The following is a 14,134-nucleotide window of genomic DNA, read 5'->3' on the forward strand; positions in this document are numbered from 1 at the left end:
ACCAACGTGTAGTAAATGCCTCCAACGCAAACAGTAAATATTTTATAATTGAAGTTGAACACATTTCGAAATATTGAAGCGAAACATGTGTGCAAAGAAAAGTTAAATAACATGGTATTTAGTCATCGATGTATGCACGGATGTATTTGAGTTTATAGTTATGTATGTGTATGTATTAAATCATATAAAAATAATTTAATACCAAACAATGCAGCGTGTTAGTTTTTAATTTAGTGTCCAAATCTGCATTTTGAAAATCAGCAATGACTGATTATCACTCCAGAAACAGCGTTATTCGGTAGAATTTGCTACAGACTGAACCAGCAGTCATTTGTAGCTACTGTACATTTTAATTAAACAGGTGTGTGACTGTACACGATAATGTATGTGTATGTGACTGTATAATGTAAACAGTGTTTATATTAGACTACTGCATCTATGTTAATATGTGTTCCGGTAACCTTTACACATAGCTCTGAGCTTGAACGGTGTGTTGTGAGCGGTATATAACAATTGATTGTAAGTTGGGAAATTATAAATGTATCTGTTGTAAGGTTGGCTGCTGATTGAATGCAGTAATTGAGGTTGTGGCCAAATATTACGACCTACATTCACTAAGAATACTTTACTGCCTTCATTCTTAAGCTTTTCACTTTCTTCTAATACTTCTTGTGTAATCGCAGTTACTGAAGGATCGACAAACAAAACAGCTGTGTTCTTTTTCCAAGTAGTCGTACTGTCTTTTGTTTCATTTCCTTTTCTCATTTCACGTATGACATTCGCCAAGCCGGGAACAGCTATATTAACACTGTTTCTTGTTTCTGAATAAGATTTCCCAGTCAGTGAAGTCGTAGGAACATTGAAGTTAACCGGACAGTGGGCAAACGACACAACTCTGAAATTTCCATATCCAGTGTACGGCAGCATAGTATTGATAAATTGTGTAATCATGTTGGCTCTGTAGGCTCCCATAGAGAGTAGGTCATACCCATAGGTTACAGATGCTGAAATAGAATATAAAGCATATTTATCATTGTGGGGATGTAAAAACTGAAAAGAATTTGTAATTGATATTCAAATAATATTGTAATCTGACAATTTATACACATCAGTAGAGTCTTTGTACTTAAATGCTGTGTTTCATTTTCATTGACAAATTTCACCAAATTTGTAAAATCTCTATTCATATATCAAATATCACCATTTGAATCCTGCATAATCTAGTACATCAACAAAATCACTTTTGGTGATTTCTTGGCACTGACGTCAATATAAAGTATTATCGGTTTAAAATTTTCATCTCTATGGGAGCCCACAGAGCCAACATGATTAGTGCTAAAACTTTAACTTGATCTCTCTTTAAAATTTCTACATTTTTGAAGTTTATCGCACAAGAAATTTCCTATTAATTCTGAACAGTATACTTTGGTATGCTCTTTAGACAGGAAGACATGCTTTAAATATACCAAGGCTACTTGTTTCAAAGAGTATTCGCTACTATTCAGTTCTTTAGATTTTAACATTTGGAGTTTATACTATAATATATTTAAAAGATAATATTCATAAAATACTGGAATAATAAAAATATGTGAAGTAATATGCTTACAAGATTCATCTCTTTGTGGTATATCAGAAAACAGAGTTCTTGGTTTCCCTGTTGCTGGAAAAACAAAGGTTTTTATTGATATTGATTTGGCTGGCGATGCAGTTACAACCGAAGTAGTCATTTCTGGTGTTGCTGCTGTTGTTGTTGCTGTTGTTGTTGTTGTTGCTGCTGCTGTTGTTGTTGTTGTTGCTGTTGTTGTTGCTCTAGTAGTAGTGAAAGGCTGTTTTGTTGTAGTGGTTGTCTTCATTTCCGTAGTAGTTGTAAACTGCTGTTTCGTTGTGTGGGCTGATGTATCTTGAACAACAGGAGGTTTTGTTATAGCTGTGTGGGAAAAAGAAAAACCTAAATTAACACATGACATTACGTATACACTTCAAAAATATAGCGTTTGTACATTTTCTCTAAAAGCAGTATTTCACACCATGATAATATATTGGAACGCGATAACTAAGTGGTCATCCGATCTGCCAGAAATATCATCCAAATCTCTCTCACCTCATACCCTAAAGTCTTAAAATTGAAGGGTACATTGTATGATCTACTCCGACATATAGAACTATTGTAAAAAATCAAAATAGAGTAGCTGTTTTGAACGCCTTTGATCAACAATCGATTAAGCTGGGGCTAAAAAAAATAAACTACATGCTGGAATTTTGAAGTTTTACAGTAGCATTCGGCCGTTTTTGTTTTATCATTTTTTTCATATACCAATTAAAATTAAAAACATTTTAGTTGAAAGTACAATATATTTACATTAATGACTCTAAAATCTCGAAGGACTACATTTCTTTATATTTAGTGTTTACGGTCTACACTACAAGACCGACGTAGATAGACAACTATAAAATAAATTATCCACATGACACCCGCCATTAGCAAGGTAATCAAAGACAGAGACAGAAATAGTTCGTCCATATAAAAATAACCAGACAGCATGACTACATCTTGCAAGTATTCGGCCAAAGCAGAAAGCAGAGTATCAAACTGAAAAGGGTGATTCATATGGTAGTGGCGTATATAAAGAAAGTTTTACGTCACATACAAAAGTCGAGTTGCTATATAAGGTATCACTTGCACAATTTCCTTTCATTGCGAACATGTACAACAACAGCATGCTAGGTAAATTATTGAAAACAATACTAATAATATTTGGAACCTACAGTCTTTAAGCTAAATCAATTTACCTTCACATGTTTTCACTCCGAAAGATTTCGCTATATTCTGTAATGCTGAATAACTGGTTACTTCAAACACATTGTTGACGGGATCACTCGCAATAGCTTTCAATTCTTCCAAATCGTAATTACTTCCAACACCAATAGCATAAACGTGGATTCCAAGTTTATGAAGTAACTTGGCCTCTTCTTTTGTGGCTTTCGTATCACGTGATTTACCATCAGTGATAACAATTGCAATGAAAGGAGATGAAGATGACTGTAGCTTCGGTTTCAGTTCTGATCTCAAAACTCGCAATGCTTCCGCTGTGTTAGTTTGACCAGTTCTGTAAGGAATGTTATCTATGGCTTTTCTCACTTGTTGGCTGTCTGCATATCGATCAAGAGAAAACTCGAGATGAGCTCTATCACTGAAAGTAATAGCGCCAACGTTAACTTGAGAATTACCAGTACCAATGTCAAAATTATCCACCAGATTTTGAGCAAATTTCAGTTGTTTTTTATAATCGACAATCCATATACTACTAGAAGAATCTAGTACAAACATGATGTTCGCTGCTTTACCGACACATTCTGCAAAATAGAATATTCATTAATTTTTATTTTGACCTGTTTTTAAAAAAATGATATTTTAAAGAATGAATTGGTTATATTTACATACGTAAGACTTGGATATAAAAAAGTCCTTTTAGCATATTAATAATTCATCAGTTACACAGTAAAAGTTTAATACATAAACGTTAGCCGAACCTCAATTTTTAAATCTACAGAAAGTAATTCAAATATTTTAATAGCGATCAAATATATTTTTATTATATATTGTTACTAGTGCAAAATGTCGGTAGGGAGTAATACTTACGTTTCGTAGGTAAACTGTGAGCTGCAAACTGAAATATAAAATGAAACATTTGTTGTAGAAAATATTTCATTGTAAAGAAGTCTGGTAAATAAAATTTACCTTATGATAAAAGACGAATTATCTAAATTATAATATATATATATATATATTATATATATATATATATACAACCTGACAGCAGATTTTTGACAGGCTCATGTTAATCTAGTCAAGTTGTGATTTTGAAACACTGTATTATTTTTAGTGCGTGAAAAACTATTCGTTCAAATAAATAATTTATTTACATATATTTCTTTTCATGTATGATTTAGTTTGTAGAAATATGTTTCCAGTAAGTATAATTTATATATGCGTATGTGTGCATGTATGTATGTATGTATGTATGTATGTAGGTATGTATGTATGTATGTATGTATGTATATATATACATATATATATATATATATATATATATAGATATATATATATATATATATATATATATCTATGGTTGAACACGTGTGTTTGTACGTATGTATGTTTATATATATATATATATATATGTGTGTGTGTGTGTGTGTGTGTGTGTGTGTACGTGTAAACCCCTTTCTGTATTTGTGTGTATCTGTGTGTCTGTGTGTACGGGGAGAGATGGATACAAATAAAAGATGGGAGAGAAAGAGAGACAGAGAGGAAGAAAGAGTGAGAGTGAGAGAGAGAGAGAGAGAGAAAGAAAGAGAATTTACATTATAAATCACTTACTGTAAGTAAACTGAGGACTGTAAAATAGTAAGTCTGTTTATGGAACATTTTGTTGGTTTTTGAAGAAGTGTCGAAGATTTGCAATGAGTATTTATGCCGGGCAGTGTTGTCTCTTTGAAACTTGGTGTCTTGTGATATTAACAATTTGGCTAACAAGATTATATATATAAACAAATATGAGTCCTCACCCTCATGCGTATCTAAAGAGAGATGAGGTGGGAAGCAAAAAGAAACCTCTCCCTAAAAACACAGGATGCGTGGGTAAATATGAATGAATGACTGACCCTATGTACGATTGCCTAAAATGGTAATGCTTACACATTTTATTGCTTTGGTTTATTTGTTTCTTATAGATAGTATGAACCAGAGGGTGGAAATGTAGGCGCCTGCTGCTTTGCCAGAGAATCTAGTACAGCGCATATTTGCCAAGATACGCAAGTGTTGAGTTAATTCATAGTATTTTTCTCACACAACGCCCACAGAGCTATGACGTTCAGTCAACTATCATGTTACGTCACTCACAAACATATCATAGATATTAATAGTGGTTCCCAACAGCGTAGATACTTACAAAATGTCATGGGGAGCTTCGAGGGTATACATATTTCGAAGGGGCTTCCTTCTCTAATGACAGTATCTAAAAATAGATAGAACCTAGAATATTTTTTGTTGTTTCGGTATTAAACACATGTGAATATTCTTCCGGTGACTTTCTGTTGTGGGTTCAAATACAACTGATATCGACAGAGCATTTCGGATAAATTCAGTAAAATAACAGTAATAAAATGAGACAGACAGACAGTCACTATGTTGTAATTTGGCTCGCTAGAAATACCAGCCAAATAGCCTTCAAATCACACTCTATTAGAAAGAAACCATTACGTTATTTCGTCTTTGATACATTAATTCTGAATAAATAGTGGATGGCCATGGCTGGAATGCTTTTGACCATAGATCTAATCAATTAGGCATGATCTGGGTTAAACTACATAAGCAATAACAGTAACGAACACCAGTACGTATTTAGTGGACATGATCAAACAGCAACGTGCATTATCGAAATCGCAATACATCTATTTGACGTTGATAAATATTGGGGAGGGTAGAATTGATATAATTGGCGCAAGTATTTGATTGATGCTTCATTTAATGAGCCCGGAAAGATGAACTGCAAATATTGAGACAGAAAAATTTTAATTCAGATTAAAATGGGCCGAAGTCAAATACCACGACCAGATATTTTCCCGGAATGTTGCTACTTCACCGTTCTAAATGATTAAGATACGGAAAACGACAAATTATTAGCTAATAACTTTATGCAAATAATTTTGAAAGTATCAATTAGTATAAAAACATGTACTAATAAATATGCATCTCTATCTCACTCTCTTTCTCTCTCTCTCTCTCTCTCTCTCTCTATATATATATATATATATATATATGTATGTATATATAAATTTATTTATATACATGTACATACATATACAAATATAATATATGTATATATATATATATATTATATATATATATATATACCGGAGTAAACACATAAATGTGAAACAAGGTGGAAAAAAGAGTACTCAAATACCAGTGGTAGAGTAATATGCTTTATTTTAAGCAGCAGAAAATTCAACAAAATCTGTTGAATTCAACAAAATTGTTGAATTTTCTGCTGCTTAAAATAAAGTATATATATATATATATATATTATATAATATATATATATATATATATAATATATATATATATATATATAATATATATATATATATATTATATATATATATATATATATATATAATATATATATATATATATATATATATATCTACACACACACACACTTGTGCGTGTGTGTGTGTATGTGCGCGCGCGCGGTCGTTATGTTTGCATATGGGAGATATACTAGAGAAGTAGTAAACGTTAACCCAGCTGAATATAAATCATGCTTTCAATTGGATGCCAATTATTTTAAACAAGTTGAGCTATTCAACATCTGCTCAACACATAAATGTAAGATTTCAGTAAGAAAGTTTCCAATGGAAATTATTTCCATCGGCTTTATTAACGTTAGTGGACACTTTATTTTCTATTTATGTGTGAGTGCTTGTATGGCTGCATTAATGAAAGGAACAGAAAATATTATAGTATGATAGAAGAGATAAGAAATGAATACACAAACAAGTGATGGATATACATTGGTTGAGTTGGGTAGTTTTGAATATAATTCTTGCATGCATTCTCAAGAATGTGAATGTATTATGGAATGCAATGGTGGTCTCAGATAATTGAATACCCTCCAAAGCAGTGTAAACTTGTTCATTATATTAAAAAAAATCAGTATATTTTGGAGTTCTGGAATAGATACATGAACACTCTATGATAATATTTGTCGATGTGATATATATGTAATTTCTATGAAAGATCCTCTGGCATGATTAGCCTGATCCTTCGTAGGAAATATAATACCCCTCACTGAGCTCTATTTATGAGTACAGTAGTGTAGTTGTTGGTATGTTCTCTTAAGCCGAATAATGAACATTGTGTTGTCATTTGTCCACCAGGTGAACTCTAATCAAACCGGCTCATAAAAAATACTAGTCGAGCCACTGATATGTTACACTGAGTAACACAATTTTTATTTATGTATTTATTGTCTTTGGTCAGTAAGTGTTATTTCCTATTTGTTTCAAAGTAGAAATCAACGGAAATGAATACTACGCCCTTCAAACTGAGCTTTTGTGATCTGAACATCAATGTTTCGAATTTGAGTAATTTTCCATTACATTTCAGACAGATTCAGGTCTAAGTTGCCGAAGCAGAAATATCGTTATATCAACTATTCTGCTCAATACTACATATTTACTTGTCAGTTGCTTGACCATAGCAACTTGAGCATGGCTCTTAGTGAATGACAATATGTGCATCTCTGATCGTAAACAGGAGTAGTGGGGGAAGCATCATAGCCCTGTGTCGAGTGGAATTTTGTAGGTTTGGATAAATGTAACAAATGTAAAGTTTGAAGGAAATATTAGTCAATTTTCATACTTTCGAGGAATGACAAAAAAAAAAAGAAAAAAAAGGAAATAACAGCTGCTACCCAAGGACAAAAATCGTGTCACACATTGTTATTCATGTCATACCATGCCGCCACCAAACTGCGGACAATACTAAACATACTAACTTGTAGTTAATACGTACAGGTTGCTGTTGGAAATCTAGACATGATCTTCTCGACCATCTATCCAGTCTGTTTCTACAAGGCACTCGCACTCTGTAGCAAGCAGTTTTGTAGTTTTATACTGACGAGAAAATTTTTAGTCGTAGTGTATATATTGAAGTAAAGTGTCATATATATTGCGTTTTGATTCGTGAATTTAAATTTTTAGGGTATTCAACTCTACTATAAGTTGAGTGCATTTGGTTTCTATAATATTGTGTATGCGGTTTGCATTTCTTTTTTTGCTAAATATTGTATGTTTACAGTGGACATTTGTTCTACATGTTAGAGTATTCGTTATTAAGTGGTATTTGTTTAATGCTTATGTTTTCCCTATTTATGCATCATATTTGAAGCAAATTGTTAAAGATCGTCCCAAAAGAGATTTATCTAGAGACATTTTATGAATATACTCCTTGTTCTCATGCTTATGTAGGTATTCGTTAGTGGGTTTTGTGTATACCAGGTGTTGTTCCATACTCCTATGTTTATACCTAAGAATGAGTGGGTACTGTCGTATGAATATCTGTTACAACATCTGCAATACTCATTGTCGAAATCAATGGCCCTCTATTAAATTTGAAAATGGTATTCTATTTACTCGACAAATTGAAATTCAAACTTATGTGTAAGTACTTGAGTATTCCACATATACGACTACACATAATTCTCAGGCAGAACCAACTTGTTACTTGTATTTCAAAGACTAGATTTTTGCTTTGCATATAACAAGGCTGTGGTTCATGTATAATATATATATATATATATATATATATATATATGCAGGATGCGATAAATAAATTGTTGCCTAAGTTACACAAAAAGAAAATAACACTGACATCTAATTTTAACAGATATATTTACCAAAATTACACAAAAATATTTTGAAATACTAAAGAGTAAATTTCTTCAATAAAATCGCCATTGGCTTCAACCACAACCTTCAGACGACTTTGGAATCTCCTGCAACTCTTCTGGACGTCTCCTTGTTTAAGCTGGTGAATACTGCCACAGTCCTTGCTTTCAGTTCATTACAAAGACTTTTTTGGGTCTCTCGCGTAACTGCGCCCCACACATAATAGTCAAGGGGGTTGCAGCCTGGGGAGAAGGATGACCAGATATTAGGGGTGATGTGGTCGCAGAAATTATCTAATAGCCATGACTGGGTTTTCCTGCTTGGGTGGTATGGTACAAAATCCTGTTGCCAGATATTAAGATCTTCCAGCAGTCACCCTCTTGAACCAGGATAGCACTACCTCCCCCAGGCACTTGATGTAGGCCTCCGTGTTTAGTCTGAGGCTGCTTGGGAAGATGAATGAAGGCATAACTTCACCACCACTGGCGACCACTCCAAACACCATGATGTTGACTGGATGTTTGATTTTTATCACTCTCGGTAAATGTTTTGGGGATACGGCAAGCCAAAGGTTGTTATGTGTGTTCACCGTCTGATCCTGAACAGAAATTTTTCTCGTCTGAGAAAAATCAAAGCATATTCGGTTGGACGAGATGCTCGAATTTGTTCAAAAGCTTCGCAGCGCGGTTTGCCTTTTGTCCTTGATAGCATGGGATACAAATTGGCCCTTTCTCATCTTGTATGAAGACTACCAAACGTCTTCATGCACTACCTGCTAGATAAGATACTCAGACGCTCACATGTCCCTGGCGATGGACCTAATTGACTGGGAGGGATCGTTGTCAATCATGACCTGGATCTCACCAACAAATTCAAAAGTTATTTTCTTATCAGAACGATCGGAGCGAGTTTTCCGAGCTGCCGTACCTTTGTAATCACCATTAGACTCATCCAAATCTTTCAAAAATCCTCTGCACTGTCCCCAAGTTGACACCCAAACACTCTGAAATGTTCGTACTGGAGCTTCCGGTGTGAATGCCAAGCAGTACAGCATGTCGTTTCCAAATTTCTGGCAGAGTGAATTGCGTCATAGTGCTATTTTTCTCACAGAAGATACCCACCTGACCCTACTATACTGTGTAGTTGACAAAATCAAAAACAAAACAATGTACATTCGCGAAATAAAAAATATAAAATGGCAATAATTTACCCATCACCCCCTCTATCTCTCACTCTCTCTCTCTCTCTCTCTCTCTATATATATATATACATGCGTACATATTCATACATACAGACAGACACCTATGCACCACACACACACTCACACACTCACACATACAAGTATGAGTGTGAGCATGGGTGCACATGCATGTACGAGAGTATGTGCGCTTGTGTGTATGTATAGATGAACATTAAAATGAATATGCAATCTGTGTAGATCACACCCGCTCGGACCAAAAGGTAATTAAAATTGACTGTGAAAGCCTGATATAAAGCTGAATTATTGGAAAAAGTTTGTTTTGGTGTTAACGTTTTCCCAAAATATGATTAACTCTTTCACCTCATTCCCACGACCACACCCAACCACACACTCTCCAACAGGCCAAAATTTGAGATACGTTTTATCGCGTGTTTTTTGCCAATAAGGTTATATATCAACCAACCATCTTTCTATCATTTATTTAGCATCCCTAATTTATATATCACACGATTTTAGAGACTATGTTAGTTTTATCGATTTAAGAGGAACAAGTTTTGGTTTTAATTAATGTAGACACTATTTCTATTTTCTCAATCATTGTCCTGAATAACACTGTCCCCCGCCATCGCTTGAAAACCGATGCTGCTATGTTTATGTACCAGTAACTAAGCGGTTCGACGAAAGAAATCGATAGAATAAGCACTATGCGTACTAAGAATAAGTCCAGCTGTTGATTTCTTCGACTAACACTCTTTCAGGCAGTGCAATAGTATGGCCGCAATCAAATGACTGAAACAAGTAAAAGAATAAAAGAATATATGTATATATGATAAATGAAAGACAGAAGATGAAATATGTGAGAATCTTTATTAATTACGACAATTGTTTCGTCACATCTAGCATCGACCCTTCACGGCTGGGACACCTAACAACTGATCCAGGAGCATCTGGTGATGCAGATATATAGGTATATGTATATGTGTGTGTGTGCCTTTTTGTATGTGTGCTTGTGCGTGTGTGTGTGTGAGTGTGTATGAGTGTGTATGTATGTATGTATGTATGTATGTATGTATGTATGTGTATGTATGTGTGTGTGCGTGTGTGGTGGGAAGAGAGTGACAGGGGCAGAAACAAAAGCACTCAAATCTTTTTACAGTTAACATTTAACCATATTAGCAAGATACATCAATGATTCTTATGCTGTTTATAAGGTCAAACGCAGCTTAATTCTTTTAAAAAATACTGCATTGGCAATTAGAAAGAGAAAGATGTTTCTGGAAATTCTGATTTTTAAATACAAATCATTAAAATTATGTCTAAAATATTGTTGGGATAGGATTTTAAATGTATATTACAGAAAACAAACACATAAATTCAAAGAGATAGATGAAAAAATTAAAAGCAGATGCCCATTATAGCCATCTGTTCGTCACTGAACATCTGTTTGAAGTCGACCCATAGCGCATTCCCATTTTTAAATCTCTTACAAATAGAACAAGGAAGGGCACCTCAGTCTTTTTAAAGTATGCATAGTTCATAATATCACTTCACACAATCTGTTTCCCAGCTAGCTATTCCAAGGGTGTACTTTAAATGTATCGTATGTTAACAATGAAATGAGCCTTCTGAATCATGCCTACCGCTTCGATGTAAGAAGAAAATAATCCTTTTAGTAATATCACACTGTTATTCATGTAGTGGGATAGTTTGTTGCATTGCAATGTACGACCACAAGAGATATGATTTTTATTGCTAATTTTTAATTTATTGAATTCCAGCTTTTATCAACCTACGCACTTAAATAGCTGAATCCTGTAAGGTTCTACTTTCATACACATATCCGTGTGTGTGTGTGAGTGTGAGTATGTGTGTGTATGTGTGGGTGTATATATATATATATATTTATATATAAACATATATATACATACTTATACACACACACACATATATGCACACATACATATATAAATATATAATCTATTTCTTTACTACCCACAAGGGGCTAAAGACAGAGAGGACAAACAAGGACAGACAAAGGGACTAAGTCGATTACATCGACCCCATTGCGAAGCTGGTACTTAATTTATCTACCCCCGAAAGGATGAAAGGCAAAGTCGACCTCGGCGAAATTTGAACTCAGAATGTAACGACAGACGAAATACTTATTTCTTTACTACCCACAAGGGGCTAAAGACAGAGAGGACAAACAAGGACAGACAAAGGGACTAAGTCGATTACATCGACCCCATTGCGAAGCTGGTACTTAATTTATCTACCCCCGAAAGGATGAAAGGCAAAGTCGACCTCGGCGAAATTTGAACTCAGAATGTAACGACAGACGAAATACTTATTTCTTTACTATCCACAAGGGGCTAAACACAGAGAGGACAAACAAGGACAGACAAACGGGTTAAGTCGATTATATCGACGCCAGTACTTTACTGGTACTTAATTTATCGCCCCCGAAAGGATGAAAGGCAAAGTCGACCTCGGTGGAACTTGAACTCAGAACGTAACGGCAGACGAAATACGGCTACGCATTTCGCCGGGCGGGTTAACGTTTCTGCCAGCTCGCCGCCTTGTCGCTTTACATATATAAATATATATATAATCTTGAGATATATAGATGCATATATGTTGAGAGAGAGAGAGAGAGAGAGACAGAGAGACAGAGAGAGGAGATATAAAGAGAAAGAGAAAGAGAGAGAGAACAAAAAGTTAAATAATGCGTAAAAGAAAAAATAACTGCAGGACGGGATAAGTCTATTATCAAAATTATTTCTTCTTTGGAATATCGGTGTAGAATGGAAAGGGAGAGGGGAAAGAGAGGAGAAAAGTACTTAATAATGATAAATAAAACCAGTAACCGAGGCGAGAAATGCCCACTTGCATTTGTTTGTTAATCGTTAATCTATTAACAAAGACTACAATTAGAATTGAAACGACTTGAATTTTCAGCTTCAGCATTTGCGATATTTTTTCTTTTTCATTTCTTTTTTAAAAGTATTACTGGAAAAGATTAATCTGAATGCCCAGAAGCAAATATCTAATAATTGGTATTTATTTGTTTCTCTGTTTTCGACAAAAATATGTGATATCAAAAACAAAAAATGGTTTAACCAATAAACTCTATCACAAGGGTGTTTTTGTTTGGCAAAAAGAAGATATGGGCTATTTTCACCAGTTTGTATCCCATACGCTCACCTATTATTCATTATATCCAGTGTTGTATTGTTCAAATATTAGTTTTTGACTAAAAGCTGATTATCAAACAATGACAATGTCACCATAATAGGTGGATGTTATAGATGACATTTTGAAAAAATTGTCCCTAATTGTTTGAAAAGAAGCTAAATTGAAAAAGGAAAAGAAAAAACTGCTAACCACAACAGAAACTAGCAACAAAGGTAAGAAAGAGTACTCCCACAAAATCCTAAGGACAACAATAATGACAACGGCCGGATATACGAGGATTTAAATTTTACTATCTTCCGAACGCCAAAGCAGAGTTTGATAGACAGAATAACATATTCGTGAGGTGGTCAGTGTCTCCTGGGTATGTTGGTCACCAAGGAACTAATAGGGCTGGAATATAAGAGCTAAATGACGGAACGTCAATTAAAAACATGAACATTTTCTATAATCAATTGAAACAAGAGCACCCTGAGGTTGTATGTTGTTTCCTACCCCAACCCACACAAAAAAGTGTTAACGGGCATCTTTTTCAGTAAGGTGGTTGTACGATCGTCGACTGTTAAGGCAGACGTGCAGGGTGGCACTAACTCGACTTAGCCAGAGGCTCCTCATCTGTCTGTGGACAGATTTTTTAAAGTGTTTTTCTGTTTCATTTTCTATTTAAAGTATATAGTTTGATTATTGCGTGTGCTTATATGATTTTTTTTTTCAATTTAATTATATGCATGTTAAACAAAATTTTAATTTGTCCCCATTTTAAAAAATATAACGTCTTTCGTCTATCCCTTCCATTTTATGCGACTAGTTTGTCCTAATCTACACATTTTGGTAAAGTCCCGGGGTTTTCATTGTATTGAAACTCTAATAGCTGATAAACTATTGTTATTATGGCAGAATCGTCAGTGTGCTGGATAAAATACTTAGCGGTACTTCTTCCGACTGTTAACAAACTCCGCCAAGGACGAATTCGCCTTTCATCCTTTCGGGATCAATAAATCAAATACAGTCAAGTACTGGGTGTGATGTAATTGATTTGCCCATTCTTCTAAATTTGCTCGCCTTGTGCCAAGATTCGAAACCGCTACTATTATAATTGTTGTTCTTTTCTCTTATATTACTCCTAATAAAATATCAAGAAGTATAATTTTACATTCAAATATGTTTAATATGAAATTTTGAAACTGACTAACGAGTGTCTTCATATTAAATATAGGAATTATTAATGAATCGAATTAAAGATAGCTTTATGCAAGACATTGACCGCTAGATGGTGACAGGAAG

The 14,134-nt window shown here is 34.3% G+C and overlaps 1 protein-coding gene across 1 annotated transcript; it reads right to left on the reverse strand.

Annotated features, from left to right (window-relative positions):
- Positions 1–228: 228 nt before the first annotated feature.
- On the reverse strand, positions 229–4,542 carry LOC115210638 (collagen alpha-1(XII) chain-like). The gene is made up of 5 exons (XM_029779287.2): positions 4,382–4,542; positions 3,641–3,668; positions 2,791–3,354; positions 1,607–1,927; positions 229–1,004 (listed from the first exon to the last, which is right to left on the reverse strand). Exons 1-5 carry the CDS (start codon positions 4,427–4,429, stop codon positions 442–444), a joined length of 1,524 nt encoding a protein of 507 aa, XP_029635147.1. The 5' UTR covers positions 4,430–4,542; the 3' UTR covers positions 229–441.
- Positions 4,543–14,134: the final 9,592 nt, after the last annotated feature.

The sequence above is a fragment of the Octopus sinensis genome, linkage group LG4 (assembly GCF_006345805.1).
Source record: "Octopus sinensis linkage group LG4, ASM634580v1, whole genome shotgun sequence".
Lineage (NCBI taxonomy): Eukaryota > Metazoa > Mollusca > Cephalopoda > Octopoda > Octopodidae > Octopus > Octopus sinensis.

Bases quoted from the DNA above. Each gene is read 5' to 3' on its own strand.
- LOC115210638 (XM_029779287.2), bottom strand. From the start codon at position 4,429: ATGTTCCATAAACAGACTTACTATTTTACAGTCCTCAGTTTACTTACA. The intron at 3,669-4,381 runs GTAAGTGATTTA...TTTATATTTCAG, and splicing joins CAGTCCTCAGTTTACTTACA to TTTGCAGCTCACAGTTTACC. The intron at 1,005-1,606 runs GTAAGCATATTA...ATTCTATTTCAG, and splicing joins ACCACAAAGAGATGAATCTT to CATCTGTAACCTATGGGTAT.